The sequence below is a fragment of the Ambystoma mexicanum genome, chromosome 4p (genome assembly GCF_040938575.1).
Source record: "Ambystoma mexicanum isolate Mex_15411 chromosome 4p, UKY_AmexF1_1, whole genome shotgun sequence".
In the NCBI taxonomy this organism is placed as follows: Eukaryota; Metazoa; Chordata; class Amphibia; order Caudata; family Ambystomatidae; genus Ambystoma; species Ambystoma mexicanum.
The window spans coordinates 1,177,736,656-1,177,753,594 of NC_090927.1; the positions used below are offsets into that span (position 1 = coordinate 1,177,736,656).

The 16,939-nt window shown below is 42.6% G+C and overlaps 1 protein-coding gene across 1 annotated transcript in view; it reads right to left on the minus strand.

Annotated features, from left to right (window-relative positions):
• ACAT2 (acetyl-CoA acetyltransferase 2) overlaps positions 1-16,939 on the minus strand; it is a 521,847-nt gene that overhangs the window by 470,474 nt on the left and 34,434 nt on the right. The window contains exon 2 of the mRNA XM_069606820.1: positions 9,959-10,093. Coding sequence (XP_069462921.1) covers positions 9,959-10,093 — 135 coding nt within the window. The remainder of the gene's footprint in view (positions 1-9,958; positions 10,094-16,939) is intronic.

Here is a 16,939-nt window from a genome sequence, read left to right on the forward strand (position 1 = left end):
GCATGTACATTGCCCAATCCAAGAGGAGAGCAATTAACAGGCTCTGTGAGGGAAAGGCAACTCGCAAGTGAACTATTCTCATAACAAAAGCCTAAATGTTAGTATTCTCAAATGTATAAATAGAAGGGAAAACTGAGTGGTATACTTGCTGTGAGCAACATATCGGATATAAGAAGATGTTGGAAAAATATGATATGCAAGACAAGTGTGTTGCTCAGAAAGATGCGAGAAACGAAAGCAAAGCCAACGATTAATTAAAAGCCTTTTTGAATTGAAAAGTACAAATCCCGTCTAAGCTATAAATGAAAGCCTGGCATGCGAGTGAAAAGTATTTTGAGAAGCACCATGAGATAGTGTGAAAGCAAGGAGGTGACAAGGAGAAATACCACAATGTGTGTAAAGGTCACATGTTGGCTGAGTCAAAAATCTTTCACCATAATACAAAAGTGTACATGGACAAATTACACAGTTGCAGATAGGAAACCTCTGTTGGCAAGGAAGTCCAAGGAAAGTCACTGACTGCCAAGTGCCAAGGGTTATTGGTTGCGTGACCTGTGATGCGTGGACCGCGTGGTACAAGAACTGCGCCTAGACCACTACTTGGAGTGAACCAAGTCAAGAGGCCGACGCTGTTATGCCTAATAAATAAATGTTCAAGGAAATGAAAGGAAGGCGAATATATACGAGAGCTGATGAAAAGCCTGAAAGGTTGTAAAGTAGATTTGCTAAGAATGTGAATGGACAGTGAATTGAAAGTCAAGAAACCGTTGTCCTTGGGGAACGGAACGCGAAGGAAATTTTGTCTAACTCTGTAGAACTTGGGAAAAGGGAAGCCTGAGAGCCTTGCTTTGAACTGTGTTGAACACTTGGGAGCCATCTTGAACATGGGGATGCCAAAACAAGCCTGGGCTGGAAGAAGCACAGAGATTTATTTTGAACACCGTTTCTTTTGGTGCTGCCATCCCTACACATTGCATAGATTTAGCTGTGAGGGCAAGTATAGGTGGTTTTGGACATGGACTAATGTTTTACTTTGGGACATTCTAATGTAGACTATCCTTAGTTTCATTTAGGTAGGGACAACCCACCTTAGAATAGGGCAAGTTAGGCTTTTTTCCTACCCCTTTCTTTATAAAATAAAGGTTTATAGTACAAGCTATACCTTTGTGTCTGTATCCTTCTGCATGATGCTTTCACACCTGTAACCTAACCAATATGCAAACTAAGAACGAGGAGATAAACTACTGTTTGGATGCAGAAGTAGACACGGGACACAATGGTGGCATATGTTGATACAAACTTGTATTGAATATGAAGTAAAGAAAATCCCCATCTATCCCCATAACTAAGAGGGGATTCCCTGCCTCAACCAAAACCAAGGAGATCAGAATGGCCATCAAAAGTAAATAGTCCACTGTCCTGTGTCCCAAACCCATTTCCGTCCCTCACACTTCAAAACAAACCTATAACTAAAGTACACCCTGCTTATAACAGGATGACTCCCTCCTTCGGGATAGGTTAGGCAGTTTATAAATGATGGGGGAATAGCCTTCTTGCCCTATCCGTCACTAGGCTTTAACATGCTGTTCCCCGTAGACAGGGATGAGGTTTTTCTCTCTCCAGACCTTCTAAAATGATTTATCCAAGTTCCAAAAGAATATTGGGAAGACGTCTCCCTTCCCCAAGCCTTTCTCCGGCTCTCTTCTCCAATAGCCGTATTCATCAAAGTTCTACATTCGACCAAAGGATATATCTTCCTTCTGGTCGTCTCATAACTTGTGCCAAAGGATTTCCTCCCCTGTACTTCACGTCTTCTTGTGTGGGTCCCAGATCCCTTTCTCACCCTTGTAGTGTGAAGTTCTTAAGCTCGGTTCACTAACCTACCAGGCATTACCTTGTATGTATAATTCTCTTGGTTTCTCAATTTGTGAGTCCACAACCTCTCCTTCAGCTGTGTAATGTCTAGGCCCGGTTCACTATCCTGCCGTGTGCGTTTTGTGTTTTTTCTTTTCTCTCTCTCTCTCTCTCTCTCTCTCTCTCTCTCTCTCTCTCTCTCTCTTCTGCACTTCCTCCCAACCACAGACTCTGGTCCTCCTCCGCTTACCTTTCCACTTGGTCCGCAAGGGTTCTGGTCCTCAGCAACACCAGTAAGCTTCTGCTGCTTCCCCTGCGCTCTCGTGGTCTTCCCTCGGCTTTCAGCAGCTCCACCACCCAGGGAGAAGCGACGATATTGAGGGATTCGTCACACAACCCTAGAAGGCCTATGATGTAAACACCACTTACACCAAAAGGAAGGTCAGACAGTTCAGCCTATCAGGAGTTGTACTGTATAAAGGGAGACTCGGCACAGTTGTCAAATGTCTCAGCTAGGAACTGGTTCCCTGTCTCGCTGGTTTGGGAGAAATAGTGGAGAGGGAACATGAAGCAGGAGAAGGAAGACTGCTGTTTGCCCGGTAACTACCCTTGTGTGCTGAAGCGGGGAAACCTGAGGGTGCACAGCTGAACCCAGAGCAGAAGAGGCCAGTACCCCTCTGACCCAGGAGCCCAGAGGAGATGGAAGAAAGGCAGCCTGTGCTCGCTCTTGGAGAGGAAGAGGTGAGCCCAATTAAAAGGAGTCGAGGAAGAGATAGACCCTGTTGCTCCGAGTACCAGATAACCCAAGAGAGAGAGTGAAGGTACCTCCCAAGAGAGGGGGAGGATAGTCAAGATCCCACAGGAGAGGGGGAGAGAGTGAAGATACCCCAAGGGAGGGTGCCAGAGTGAAGGTAGCCCATGGGGGTCAGGGGGGCAGGGGTGGAGGAGAGTCGAGATACGTCCAGAGAGGAGTAGAGAAAGAAGACACCCTGCAACAGGGATAAGAAAGAGAGAAACAAGCGAGAAATATCCAGAGTGGAGCAAGGGTTTGCACTAGCAGTATTTTGTATGACTCCTTTGCACTAATTTAGGGAACATAAGAAGGCTGCATGTTTTTGCCTCTTATTTGTCAATGGTGTGAAACGCTTGGCTAGTAGAGTACTTAAGGATAACGGGGTATGTGTCTTCAGTTATAAAGTACTTATCTCCCTCTATGCCTATAATATTCTAGACACCCAGGTTAAAATAGATTACCTTTAAGGAGTGAAATTCTGTGCTTTATCCACATGTCTGGTTTGCATATTGACATCTCTAAATCGGTATGGTTTCGTTTTGCAAAGTCCATGGGAGACCCCTCTAGGATAGCCAGTCTGTCTTGGAGCCCACACTACCTGAAATAACTTAGAATGGTGTTAACAAATTAGGTAGATGAGATGCTGCAGCTAATTATTGGACACGGTTAGAACACTCTAAACATGCAAATAAGTGGATCCTCTGTCCGAAAACCATGAGGATATTGTTGGTTAGGATTATTCTGATGCACTCACCTGGGTGCTACAGCAATTGAACCAGTGGCTGTCATTGATCAGAAGCTGGACAATCTTACCTCAAACGTGGAAGCATTGCAACACAAGGCTGAGCCGTTTTGTGGTTGTATGTTGGAGGCAGACGATTGCCTCCCAAGAATAACATACAATCTTTTGAGGACGCAGTCACACCTTTATGCAGAGACCTGGACTTAAAGTGAGCCAAAACACGATGACCATGAAAATCATTATAGGAGGAACATTACACATATATTGGGACTACTAGAATCAACATGGAAGGGCTCTATGGAACTTTTCTTAGAAATAACTCTCCCTGGCTTCCCAGGAAATTCGATAACCAATATTCTCCTCGCACTTTCAGATTAAAAGGGCTCACAAAATTCCTGGTGTCAGGCCTGCTCCAGGTTTACCACCACTGACAATCATCATTGCCCAGGTCTTTAATTAAACAAACAGTCCAAATTAGGTGTAAAGAATCAATATGAATAAGTAAAAAAAAAAATAATCTGATTAAGATGCTACAAATCGTAGCTATCTGTTCATTTCTCAAATCACGTGAGAGCCACTGGTGGATAGAAACAGGAATTTTGTTTTTATTGATGGTGTCTGGACTCCATATGAACTGGAAAGATAAAAGCTATTCCCGCGCACGTTCCCCAGAACCTGTGCCACACATAACTCAGCACTGTACCAGATGAATTATGGCACTCTGCTTCTTGCTACTTCCCGTTTAGTGGACAAGTTGATTAGACGTCCATTGTACCATATCGGCAGGACATAGTTAATTAAAATGGTGCTTCTATACCTCTTTATGAATAGACCATTGAAACTGCAAACTTCCTTTTTCTCTACAATGCATTCCATTTTGACACCCTTGGATGGGCAGGTTGACATCTGCTGCTAAGATGGGGCATGCTGACCCTTCCAGTGGAAAGCGAAGACCTGGCTGCTTGTGTTGTGAACACTACAAACAACATGGACTACAGTTATAGGAAACCCAACCTTTGGTATAAGCTTGTACTACACGGTTTTGGTAGCGTGTCGAGCAGCCAGGCTTATCTCAAGAGGGGTCAATGTGAGCTGTAGTGGCAGTTCCAAGTATTCAAATAAACTCTTACACTCAAGGTTTCTTGAATAAACAATTATTAATTTATTAGTCAGAATAGGCCTTCTTCAGAAGGGAGCAATATAATAGTAACACATCAGTACACTTCATGAAATACACACTCTTAATATCTCTAAATCAGTAGACACCCTTTTAGGATGGCCCACAGACACTACCTACACACTCAGGTGACTTCAATTGCTAGGGTGCTGGGGACATTACTATATTACTGTTGCATTTAGGATTACACAGTAATAAGTAAAAAGGAAAAGATTTAGAACATACAAGAGACCACACATATTCTTAAGCAGGCAAATACTTGTGGATCCCCCCCCCCCAGAAAGAGTCATTCAGTACAATAGGCCAAGCCAAAGTCAATGGGCAAAAGTCATATAGGATGAAGCACCTCTGGTAGGTAAATAAGTATTTGCACAATGTTTTCGAAGTCTTTGAAGAAAAGAAGAATCAAATGTAGGGACACAAGCTGATTAGACTTGTGCGTGGTAGAAGATGCAAGCAACTCTACAGCAAGCAAAATCTCCTAGACTTTGTACAGTACCTTTAAAATGAAGAAAAGATCCAGTAGATGACTCCTGTTCCTGTGCAGCTCTGCAGGTCTCATTGTTCCTGGCCCTCAATCATGGGGACAAGAGGGAGGATGTCGGGAGACTCCTGCAATGCACTGGGATGGTCAAAACTCGCAACCGGCAAACTTCACTTTAAGTGGCTGTTCAGTGTTTCAGCTCCTCGTATCTAACACAAATAGCAACACCACGGTTCCTGGCTGTCGAGATGGATTTTCCTTGCTTCTGGGGTCCTGTACTCTGTTGAGGGGGCTCAGGCTTGGTCAGTCCTGCTTCCTGGAGCGCTTAGCCAGCTTAAAGGCAATGCACACAATGTGGTGTTCCTTTCCCTGGCTATATTGTGTCCAGCAGCAACTCTGTAAATTCAACCAGCTCCGAGATGGATGTGCAGGTGGCTTACTTTGGAGTTGATTGGTCCCACCAACGGTGTCCAGTCAAAGGTTCGAACGCCATAGGGTCGAGTCAATACGACCTAAAACAAAAAGGGTCAAATTATTTTGTTAAAAAGTTTTTTTTTTGGGGGGTTTCCGTATAGGAAAAAAGTGTTTTTTTTAACCACAAAAAAAATAGATAAATAAAAAACACAAAACAAAAAAAATTAAAGTGGTTTTGGCAGGGGAAGACCCCCCCAAAATAAATTCTAAAAATAAAACCCCCCTTTTTGTTTTCGGTCCTTTTGATTCAACCCTATTGTATTTCAATCCTTTTGATTCGATTCTTTGACCTATAACCCCCACCAACTCAAAAGGGAGAAGTCGTCCTTGCAGGGGCTTGTCTGTCGATTCAAACTTGGCGTTTCGGCAATGCAGCAGGGCTTCACCGGGCAAACCAATGGTCCAGGAGTTGCAGCAGGTGTCCTCTTCAAGTTCTTCGGTTCCTTCATCCAGTGGTCGACTGCCTTCCAAGCCAAAAGCCTCGCCTTTTATTCAGTTCTCTCGGATTCATTCCAGCCTAGCTGTCAGTCACCCAGCAGGGTGGCTGTCCTTGCCAGACAGTCAGCCGGCCAATCACCACACAGTGCATTTGGGTCTCCTAGGAGACAAAGCACAGGGAGTTTCAGGCACCTCCCTCACTTCCTGCCTACCCCAGACACCCTGGAGCCAGAGGCGGGCTTCACTCGTGAATCCCGCCAAAGGCCAAGCGAACAATGGGCCCAAACCTGGTTTGGCGGGCAGAGTAAACCTCAAGAAGGATCTTTCCACAAAGAAATGACAAAAAAAGAAGACCGGGCCATTTTGACAAAAATGGCACCCTTGGGTGCTTTACTGCAGCTGCGAACGCAGCCCGCGGTAAATGCACACCACAGTAGTTAAAACAAAACCACTGCGACCAGCCATTCAGTGAGAAAAGGTGAACATAAAAAATGTTACATGCGAAGCTAGACAAAGGGGATACTAGGTGACCCCTCCAGTACCCTATTCTAAGAGAGTGTGTGCTGAGTCTAGAAAGTCACAAATGTAAGTAAAGTCAATGTCACTTTACTGCTCTTGGAAACAGTAGTTTATCCAATGGAAGGCATTTAAACCTTGGGAAATCTGAAAGACTTCCCTGGGCCACTGCACTGAAGGTGCTTTGTGACCCAATGTAAAGGATGATGCCTGTGGAGTTTGTCAGACTCCATAACCAAAAGAAACAGAGTTCAAAATCACATTAAAATACGAAAGAGTGGGAAAAAAGGTCTCACTCTCTCCAGGTTCAAAAAAATCAAGGCCTCAAAATCCAGCAAAGTTGCTGGGGGTCTCTATGGCTCTGTGGTGGAGGGAATTAGGGAGAATTCTCAGAAATGTGCTAACAGCTTCGAGACCAAATACCATGTTGCACACACCATGTTATTCGCGGATATATAACTCCAATGATTAAGCATGTGAAGTTACAGAAGGTAGCCTAAAGTCAGCTTTACTGTATAACCCTATAGTTGTTGGGAACAAACTAAATCCTGTCTCTACAACAAGTTGGGCATTTCTAAGCAACACTAAGTTTCAACAACCTCAGCCATGCAGCCCAAATGTTTACGTAGACCAAATACCTGGGCTTCCCTTCACACATGATTCGGCCAAAGTGAGAGATCTGCAAAAGATGAGTTTAGTGGCGCTGGAGGATTTTTATGAAAGTTATGCATCTCTCACTTGGACTGCTTTAAGGCGCTACGTGTGGGCATGGAAGGGAATTTAGCAGTTTCAAGTGCAAGAATAATAGTAAGCAATTACCTGTCGCCAAGGTCCCCACAAGCAGTCGGTGAAACCATCTCCTTCATGTATAAGTGATGTATGCGATTGAGAGGTCCCTGGTCGCTAGGTGCAAATGGGAGGCAGACCTGGGTGTTGGCGATTGACAACAGCAGGTGGTTGGAGATTTGATCCCAATCCAGACAGACTAATGAACTTGAAGACAGACAGCGTGAGCCATTCCCTTGGAGCTGCCAACCTAAGAATATTTGGTCTGCATTTAGGAATCATCTACTCTACCCAAAAGTGATGACTGCAGGGTTTGAAATTGAGGGGAGCTCGGAGCCATTTAGCTCCCGTGTCTAGCACAGTAGAACCTAGTTAGCTTGAAACCAACCCCTGGCCAACTGGTGCCTTCCAAACATGTAAATGCAACATTACTTGTAAAGAATGAGAACACATTTAAACACAATGGCTCATACAAAATGGACAAAAAGTTAAAAGGAGCATCTCTGGTAGCTCCTGGCTCCCCCAGAGGTAGCTCCTGCCTAAAGGGTGATGCCGACACCCAGGAGCTGAATTTAGTTCCTGCTCATTGAATCTCAATCTCGAACCACGTGACTGAGGGATAAACACATTCCACTATTTGTGTGTTTAGATTGCCCCTGGGTTCTATCCTCAAGGATGTTGCTGTAACGTCTGCAATAGATTACTGTCATAATTCATGTATAGGGAATTATGACAGTAATCTATTGTTTCTAGGTTGTCTGTTATATTAATGTTTGAAAATGCCAATAAAGAGAATAATAAAAACGTGATTGCTACATGTCCTCCCAATACTATGAAAGATGGAGACACAGAATGGTTTTCTGAAAATGATTAATGCCCAAGTTACAGGCCTGCCTAATCAATCAGGCATTCAAGAGGTGAAAGCGTTAGGATGTAGAAAGAACAAATTATTTAAAGCTATACTAGCTTTAAATAGTTGTTATGTCAATGCAGTTGAGGGCGAGACATGAAAGGTCACAGTCCCTGTAGGCCACAATGCCCATCTATTGGGCTTGCCATTCACTACCTCTTATTACTATTTAAAAAACAGCCAATACTTTTATTAAAAATGTGATCTAGTCATTTGTGCCACCAGAAAAAAACGGTCACTTTGACAAGGACGGGAGCCATTAGTAAAGGTCAAAAACATCACTTGGTGTTTCAAAAGAAATTTTAACAGATACGATTGAGGGAGCAAACACTTTCAGGGACATTGCTTAAATGCTTTGCAGACTTGGGAGGGTGGGGGTGAACAGATGCTGAACTGACGAAAAAGGAGGAAATAAAGATTCAAAACACCCCGGGTAAGATTAAAAGGGGGTAGCAATGAGAGTACGGAGATATTTACAGACTAATAGAACAAAAAATAAACTTTAGTGCAACTAAGAGCCAAAGAACGTGCACAATATTGATATGTGTTTTATCAAAAACGACACGAGAAGATTCAAAGAGCACAGTTCAGAAGATTTGATATGGGAGACAATGCATGGAGAAAGTGTGACGAGTAAAGCGTAGGTAAAGTAGGGTTTGAAAACAATTCTCCAGAGAAAGTACAGTCACAGAACTATGAAAACAAATGGTAGTCCCAAAGTTGGTAAATAAATGGATAGAAAAATAACAATTTCTATTTGCAAAAAACGGAGGTGTAATGAACAAGAGAGCATCCTTGCTTCATAAGCGTCCAGACAGCCAAAATGAAAGCCATGTAAAAATTGGCAAAAACTAGGGGAGTGAAAGAGGCTAGGATTTTACGTGCTTTTCTACGTATCGGAATTAGCGGCTTTACTTTGCTCATTGAAGCTGTCAAAAGCAAAGCATGGTTTATCAAGATTTCCTTGTCCCGACCTCATTTTATTTTAGAACTGCGTATTTGATCTCGTATAATTAAATTATCCAGTGTCAGCAGGCAACTCCATTCCAGGCTTCTGCTGATTCGCACTAGAATAAAGACGTACACAGTTGAAAAAACCCAGTGGTCAATCTAAGAAACATTCTGGGTAACATATTGTGCAGAAAAAGACCATGCATTTTTTGCATACAGGGGATTTACAACATGCCCACTTCTCCTTAAGAATAAAGCGTCTTTCCTAAGGAAGTGGCATTAATAAAAACAGATTTTATTCAGCTACTGGGCAAGGCTTGGTGGAAACTCGGTTGACACCTTGCAGCCTTGCACCTTCCACGAGAAGCATTTTACCTCAGAACCAGAAGCTTTCGGATTTCCCTTTTAACATTTTACAAACCCATACAGTCGCTATAAAAGAACATGATACCTACATATTTGTGTATTCTAAGCTGCATCCAGGTCTGCAACGTTTGTATAGTTCCAGAAAGAATGTTTTTGCTGCCAGTACCTAACTGCGACATTACGTTATCAAGGGTTATGCACACCCTTTTGAACCAGGACCGCACTGGTTGTTTCGAACATACAGCACCTAATACGGAAATATACCTGAAATGGCACCACTGTGCTGATGGGACCTCTAGAGCAGAACTTTGGACAAATACAAACTTCATGTCATCAACAAATAAAAGAAAAGTGGAAATCCTAACCGTGCGAGAAAGGTACACGACAGGTCATCTTTTCCGAGTGTTACATGATTGGTAAAGCAGGGATACAGGTTTGATTGAAAATGCAACGCATTCACAGTTTACCTGCAGTCAAAACATGCCCGAGAACAACTTCAGACACCTCCTCTGGTGCGACATTTGCTCTCCTCAGAACCTCTTTGATGACAACAGAGCCCAGCTCATGGACCGGCACAGTAGAGAGTGAGCCATTGATGGAACCTACAACAACACACAAACGTCATAAAATGCAATACAAATCTTAACGATACACACAGATTGCCCCCGCAAGCAGAAAATGTCATTGCATAGGATTCACGTCAGTAAATTAATAGAAAAAAAACACTTCAAATGCATTCGTTCACATTTTCCATCAAATATCTCTGCACTAGTCAGTTTCACGTGGTCACGTTATTTTTATTAACAGCACTCTCGGGTATTGTAGGGTGTGCAGGTTGATATGAAAAGGTTCAGCACATTTCCAGTCAACACTTGATGGTTTTCGGAGACACGTGGTCCTGCTTGACCTCAAGCAAACATATTGGACTTTGGCACCGAATAGCAATGATTTGGACGAGCAAAGCACAGAAGTGCAAAAGTCGAATTCTTGTACATGAAGTCCTCTTTGTTTAGATTATCACTGTATTTGTATCCCGCTTAGTGCTTGCAAAACATTTGCAATGATTTTCCAAGCTGCCTCTTAATATGCATGCTTTTTACCAAATGGCAAGGACAGAGAGCCTTTCCTGTAGGCTTTTATTGCCACTTTAACTGCAATCATAAAAATCTCTTTTTGAAGTCTTTATCTGATTTAAATCTTCGATGAGTTTCCCTTTTATAAAATATAAATCTGTTTAATAACATTAATCAGATAGTGTGCAAAAGTCATAAGAGAATATTGTAACTCTCAATTCTCGAGTATTCAGGATTCCATGAAATACTCACTTTCAAATATTCCACATCACCAGGTTGTAACCTCCGATAACCACTCCAATACCTCACACAGCCCAATGCTCTAAGTGGGGTAGGGAGGTGCAGGTTTGGTAATATAGGGAAGCAGCGAAGGGCACCTATCAATGCAATCCCACTACCAAACGAATTATGGCAAACCAACATGCAGAAAGTAAGGACCCTTTAGGCAACTTCAACCCGTCAAGAATTTTGCAACAACTGAACTTCGTTTTAAATCTCTTTGCTACATCTACAGTAATGTTTTGGTCTCTGTGGATTACATCCGCTGCCATCACTGCGCCCTCTATGAAGTGCCGGCCATCCAGCCAATGAGTAAGTATCCATGATACCATGTCCTACTGAAAAATGAAAGGCATTTCTTCAACATGGACTAAACAAGCAAACTGATTCCAAAATGCTTTAATTAAGCATTTACTGAGCCCTACCCATGTTTGTATAGGGCACGTAAAATATTAGTTAAAAGGTTTACTCAACTTTGGAAAATAATGAACTGCCAGTAGAAGCGAAGAACAAATTACTTACCCATGGTAATGTTCTTTCAACTGGATGTTCCTCCCAAGTATTCCTCATCTTTGATATATTCCAATATCCTGCTTGCAACTCAAACTTTTCTCAAAAGAGGGTGCTGTGCGTCGTCGACCTCGTGTCCCTCGAGAGCCCCCGTCCTCCTCGAGTAGAACGTTGATGCTGGTATATATGGCACGCACTGCGCCCGTTTACTCAGTTCGTGTTTTTCCTCTCACCAGCACAGCAGTCTCGAAGATGAGAATGCTTGAGGGTTAACGGAAGGTGTAAACCACCGAAACTCCTTCTTGACAGAGGGTACGGATGGGAGGGCGATGAGGAACACCCAGTCGAAAGAACATTGCCAGGGGTAAGTAATTTGTTCAATAGATTGTGTCCTCTCACGTATTCCTCATCTTTGATATTATGCCATAGCAGTGCGTTGCAGGAGGGGGGGAAAGACAAGTTTGATTTTTATTTAATTCTGGTTTATGCTGTGTAACACAGCCATTCCAAATCTGGATTCCTGGCCCGAAATGGAATTTAAACAGTAATATTTCACAAATGTATGCATAGAAGACAAGGTGAAAGCATTGTACTAGTACCCCTCTCTGGAGGGCTGAAGAAGTGGCTACACCTCTGGTCGAGTGGGCCCTTAGACCTTCGGGAACCCATTTCATATTTTGTATGGCAGTACCCTTTGCGGAAAAACAATGGAACTAGAGAAAATGGCTAGCAGCAGGGATAGGGAGCAAGTTTAAGCATATTTACAAGGTACTGATAAACAAGTGGAAATGGATCTGTGTGCGATTGTGTGAAAAGTATCTGTATGCCAGCTGCAGAATGTGCCAATACTGGATAGGCCAACTCTAAACATTTTCACAAGATCTGCATGATTTTCTGAATATAGTAATACTTCGTGTGAGGCAGAGGAAAAGGCCTGAGAGGAAGATGGCCAGACGTTTTGACATTTGGCGGCCATAAGCATGCCGTTAATCGTATGAAAAAGAAACAATAAAAACATTTTTTTTAAAAAACTATGCGTTTAATTTCTCTTACCAACCTTTTCTTCCGGCTGAGCAACACAGTTTACTATTGATGTCTACCATAAATTCTGTTACTATTTTGGGAAGACAAATCAGGTCAGAATGTCCCCTAACTATTTGATGCCCAAAGCCGTCTACAGACAATTGAACATGTGTGTTCACCGGGAGGTTTATTATAAACATTTCAGGAGTGCGTTATTTACCACTTGGGTGGTGTATTTCCGCAAGGAGGGAGGGGAAGCCAATAGAAGTTCGATTTTTTTGGAAGGGTTATGTTTCATGAATCTTTCAAAGGGGAAATACAAATCTGGAATGGTAGAAAGTTCCACTGTAGGCATGCAAGAGCAATGGAAGCACGACAACCTGAGAGTGATTTGTGAAAGAAGGCGATGGATGGAAAGTTTCGATGAAGAATGAAGGCGGTCCAAGCTTGCAAAGATAAACGTGGATGATGCAGAAGGATTTTAATACTTTTTGAAGACTTGCAGCCAGTGAATGGAGGAAAGTGATTTAGACCTGTGGTGGCTTCCTTTGAGGATAGGTTGACATATTGTGAAACCTCAGAAGACAGTGAGGGAGGAGAGGAGGCCTAGGTAGGTGCTGTTACCATTGTCCGGCTTTAATTAGATGAGGATTCATAGATAGCCCCTTCAGAGTGGTAAAATTTGGAATGGTAGATTTTGCTTAATGATGCAGATGTGACAAAAGCAGGAGCCGATGTGGGCAGGTGAGCCAAGATAGCGAGCAGGTATGCAATGTCCCTCAGAGCCCTAGTCCCATGATGTGCCATCGATAGTAATATATAGGTGGGCTTTACCCTGTGACTATGGCCATATATTTGGGGGGGTGAGGGGGAGGGGTCTCAGCAACCCTGCAGGCAGGCCTCCAGATAAGCGTAATACCAGGCCTTTTTATACATTCAAATCTTGCAAGAACGACAGCTTCATTCTTTCCTTGCATACATTTAGCACAGGATTAGAGCAGAGGGCAGTGCAAAGGTCAGGTTACTTGACAGAAACCAGAACACTTTATTTTTATCTACATGGATGTAATTGCACACCATGGGAAAGGCCTCTGAAACAGAATATTTTTCTCTGAAGTCTTTTAGAAAGAAACCGCACGCCGTGATAAGGAATTACTTTACTGTTCAGCTGTGTTGCGTGTAGATGATCATGGAGCAAACAGAAGCATTGTGCATAGTTATTTTCCTAACATTTTATGATTGTATAATTAATAAGATGGAAAACTGAGTTACAATTGAGAATTAACTCTTGTAAGAAATGATGCTTTATTGCAGTGAATGTATACGAGTATTAAACAAACATATTTTCTTTATGCATGTATATGGTGCGTTCATACACATTGTGTAGCAGAAGGTTTTCCACAAATGTAATACATCGATTGAAACAAGACCTCTTTGTTGGGCAACTGTTTTGTTTCTTTTGGGTCCTATTAACCCTTTAAATGCCAGCGACGAGCCGGCTCGTCGGTAAAAACCGCTCCAGGTTGCTACCGACGAGCCGGCTCGTCGGTGGCACTTAAGGGGTTAATGAGGGAGGAAATGTTGGCGGGTTTGGGCGCTGAATAGCGCGATTTTAAAAAAAAAAGCCATTGGCACTGGGGGGGAACCTCAATGGCACTTAAGAGGTTAATTTTCAATTTTCATCATTTTGTGGTTGTTGTATACTTGCGGAGGCAAATCATTTTTACATTTATAATGTACACTCTAATTATAAAAACAGTGTGCAAAATGATGATTATGCAAGGTCTAGCTTACAGCATTAAACCTTAACTTGCAGTCAATGGAGTACAATACTATAAATGGTCAGTGGCAACAGGGGCCTTGCTCAAGGCTGAGTGATTGTATTTACACCAATCACAGATGTTAGAGCCTCTTTCAAACTGTACAACACCCAAAACCCGACTCTCCAGGATTCGAAGCGCTGTTCAAAAACAAACAAAAACGAAATTTACATTTGTAATTAAAATAAACTCAGCAAAACCTGTCCCTGTAGTGATAATCTAGATAGGTATTTAACTTTATTATGCAATACTTCATGCATGGTTCGTCCAACTTCTAGGCACAGAGATTATTATACCTCAGTCGATAGTCAGTTTACTGGTCACTGAAGGATAGCTCAGCCTGTTGAGCTCTCGCTGCTGCGATCCGAATCCCGGCAAGGCCAACTCAGCCTTTCATCCATCTGAGGTTGATAAATGAATACCAACTTCGGTTGGTTGATAATTATATGTAAATATGTACAACGCTTTGCCAAAAGCTCTATATAAATACCACATCATTAACTCTGTCCAGCACAAAATTTGACCATGACATTCTGTATAGATTTCAGTATGGAGTCCTTACCTCTCTGCAGTGTTGTATCAGAACATTGGCATACGATTAGGTGGTAGTAGTAGTGCCAGGAAATTAGGACTTTAAACATCAAAAGATAATCCCATCAAAGCTCAAAATACAATTCATGGTGGCTTTACTGTATAATTGGTTAGGTTTTTGTGTTTTAAAAATGAAAATATATACAGAAGAGTTCAAATGGCCAGACCTTAGAGGAAATAAGGAAAGGTGTATTGAGGGACTTATCGCCCTGTATTAGATTAACATTCCCTTCTGCAACATGTTTTAGGAAGTGAACCAGCTGTAGAGGGGCTGGGAATTGATCTAGAAAATTTGTTTTCGAATGCTGAATGCCGAATACCTACTATGCAAAGCTTTTTTGATTTGATTTCGCCTGTATATTTTGACTGGTTGCTATCATTGTTATATTAGTTCCATCTTTGAGGTTCTTGCACTGCTGAGGCAATTAAGTGTTCTGGCTGTTTCTGGGTGGTTCTCCCACTGCTGTAACGGCAAGGCACATGCTGGGCATGTTCTTTGTGACATTCATTTAGACTGCTGATGCCTATGATGTTCCAGTTATAAATGTGAGTGTAGCTTGCACTGCTTTGGCGACGCCCTTAATTTACCTCTTCAGTTTGCGGGTTCCTACTCAAGCTGATCAGCTCTGTGTGAGGAAAGCATTAAAAAGCTTATACTGCAGTTGTTGGCGAAGGGAAACTGTGTTTGTGCTCATCTATTCCATTTCTAAGAGGGTATTTGTGCAACTGCACCAAGTGCTTTATCTGTTAATTGTGAGAGAAGAACAAGTTAATTACCCCTGGTAACTTTCTTTCGACTGGATGTTCCTCCCACGTATTCCTTATCTTACGATATTTCCAATAACCAGATTAGCTGCTTTGGAAATAATATTTCAGCAGAGGGTGCTGCGCATCGATGTCTGTCAACTCGATGTCTCACGGAGGCCTCCATCCCAATGTTAACATCACTGAAGGCATATATAGAGCGTGTAGCGTCCTTTGGATTCAGTTGTGTTTTTACAAATGTAGGATATATTCCACACCTGACAGTTACTCCTCCGAAGAGAGGGCAGACTGCAATAGCAAAGGAAATTCTACTGCGGGGTAGGTTGGGAGGGGCGATCAGGAATAGGTGGGAGGAACATCCAGTCGAAAGAACATTACCAGGGGTTTGTAACTTTTTCTTCGAATGGATTGTGTCCTCCCACATATTCCTTATCTTATGATAGACTCCCAAAGCAGTTCTAGTATTTCTGGGAGTCAGAATTTGTCATGACAATTTAGTAGTTCTCATAAGGTCTGTGTGCACAGAATGCAACAATGCCTTACCAAATAAGCTTTCCTGGCCTGAAGAAGGATCCAAACTGTAATGTTTGGTGAAAGGATGTACGGACGACCATGTGGCAGCCACACAAATCTCTTTAACTGGTACTCCCCTCTGTAATGCAGAGGAAGTCACCATTCCCCTGGTCGAATGAGCCTGAAGGCCTTCTGGAGGATCTTTTCCCGCCAGTCTGTAGCATTCAGATATTGCTAGTATTATCCATCTGTAGATAATGTCCGTTTTGTGATTGCCATACCAAACTTGCGGCCCGAGTAGCCAACAAACGGTTGGTCATCTTGTCTTAGGTTTGCCATTCTGGTGCTATAGAAACTTAGTGCACGTTTAGGAACAAGTCTGTGCAGCCTCTCCTCTTACTTCCCAGGGTGTGAAGGAGGGTAAAATGATGGTAACGTGAGTCAGATGGAATTCAGATACAATTTTGGGTGAAAAGGTGTTTCACCTTAAGGATTGTCCTTATAGAAAATAGTGTATGGAGGCTTGCAGGATAAAGCCTGAAGTTATCTCACCCTTCCAGCAGATGTGCTACTAAGAAGATGGTTTTTAATGTTAGCAGCCTCAAAGGACAGGGGTGTATGGGCTCGAAAGGAGCACACATCATACATTTCAACACTAAGTTGAGATCTCAAACCGTGACTTGAAAAGGGATCGGAGGGAAAACATGTGCCAATCCTTTTAGGAATTGTATTATTAGAGGAATTTTGAAGTAATATACCTCCTCCGAAGTGTGCCTGAAATTAGAAAGTGCTGCAAGATATCCATTAATAGTACCAATCTGGAGCCCCAGATTAGCTAACACCATAGGTATATCACATGTAAATGGATCAACAT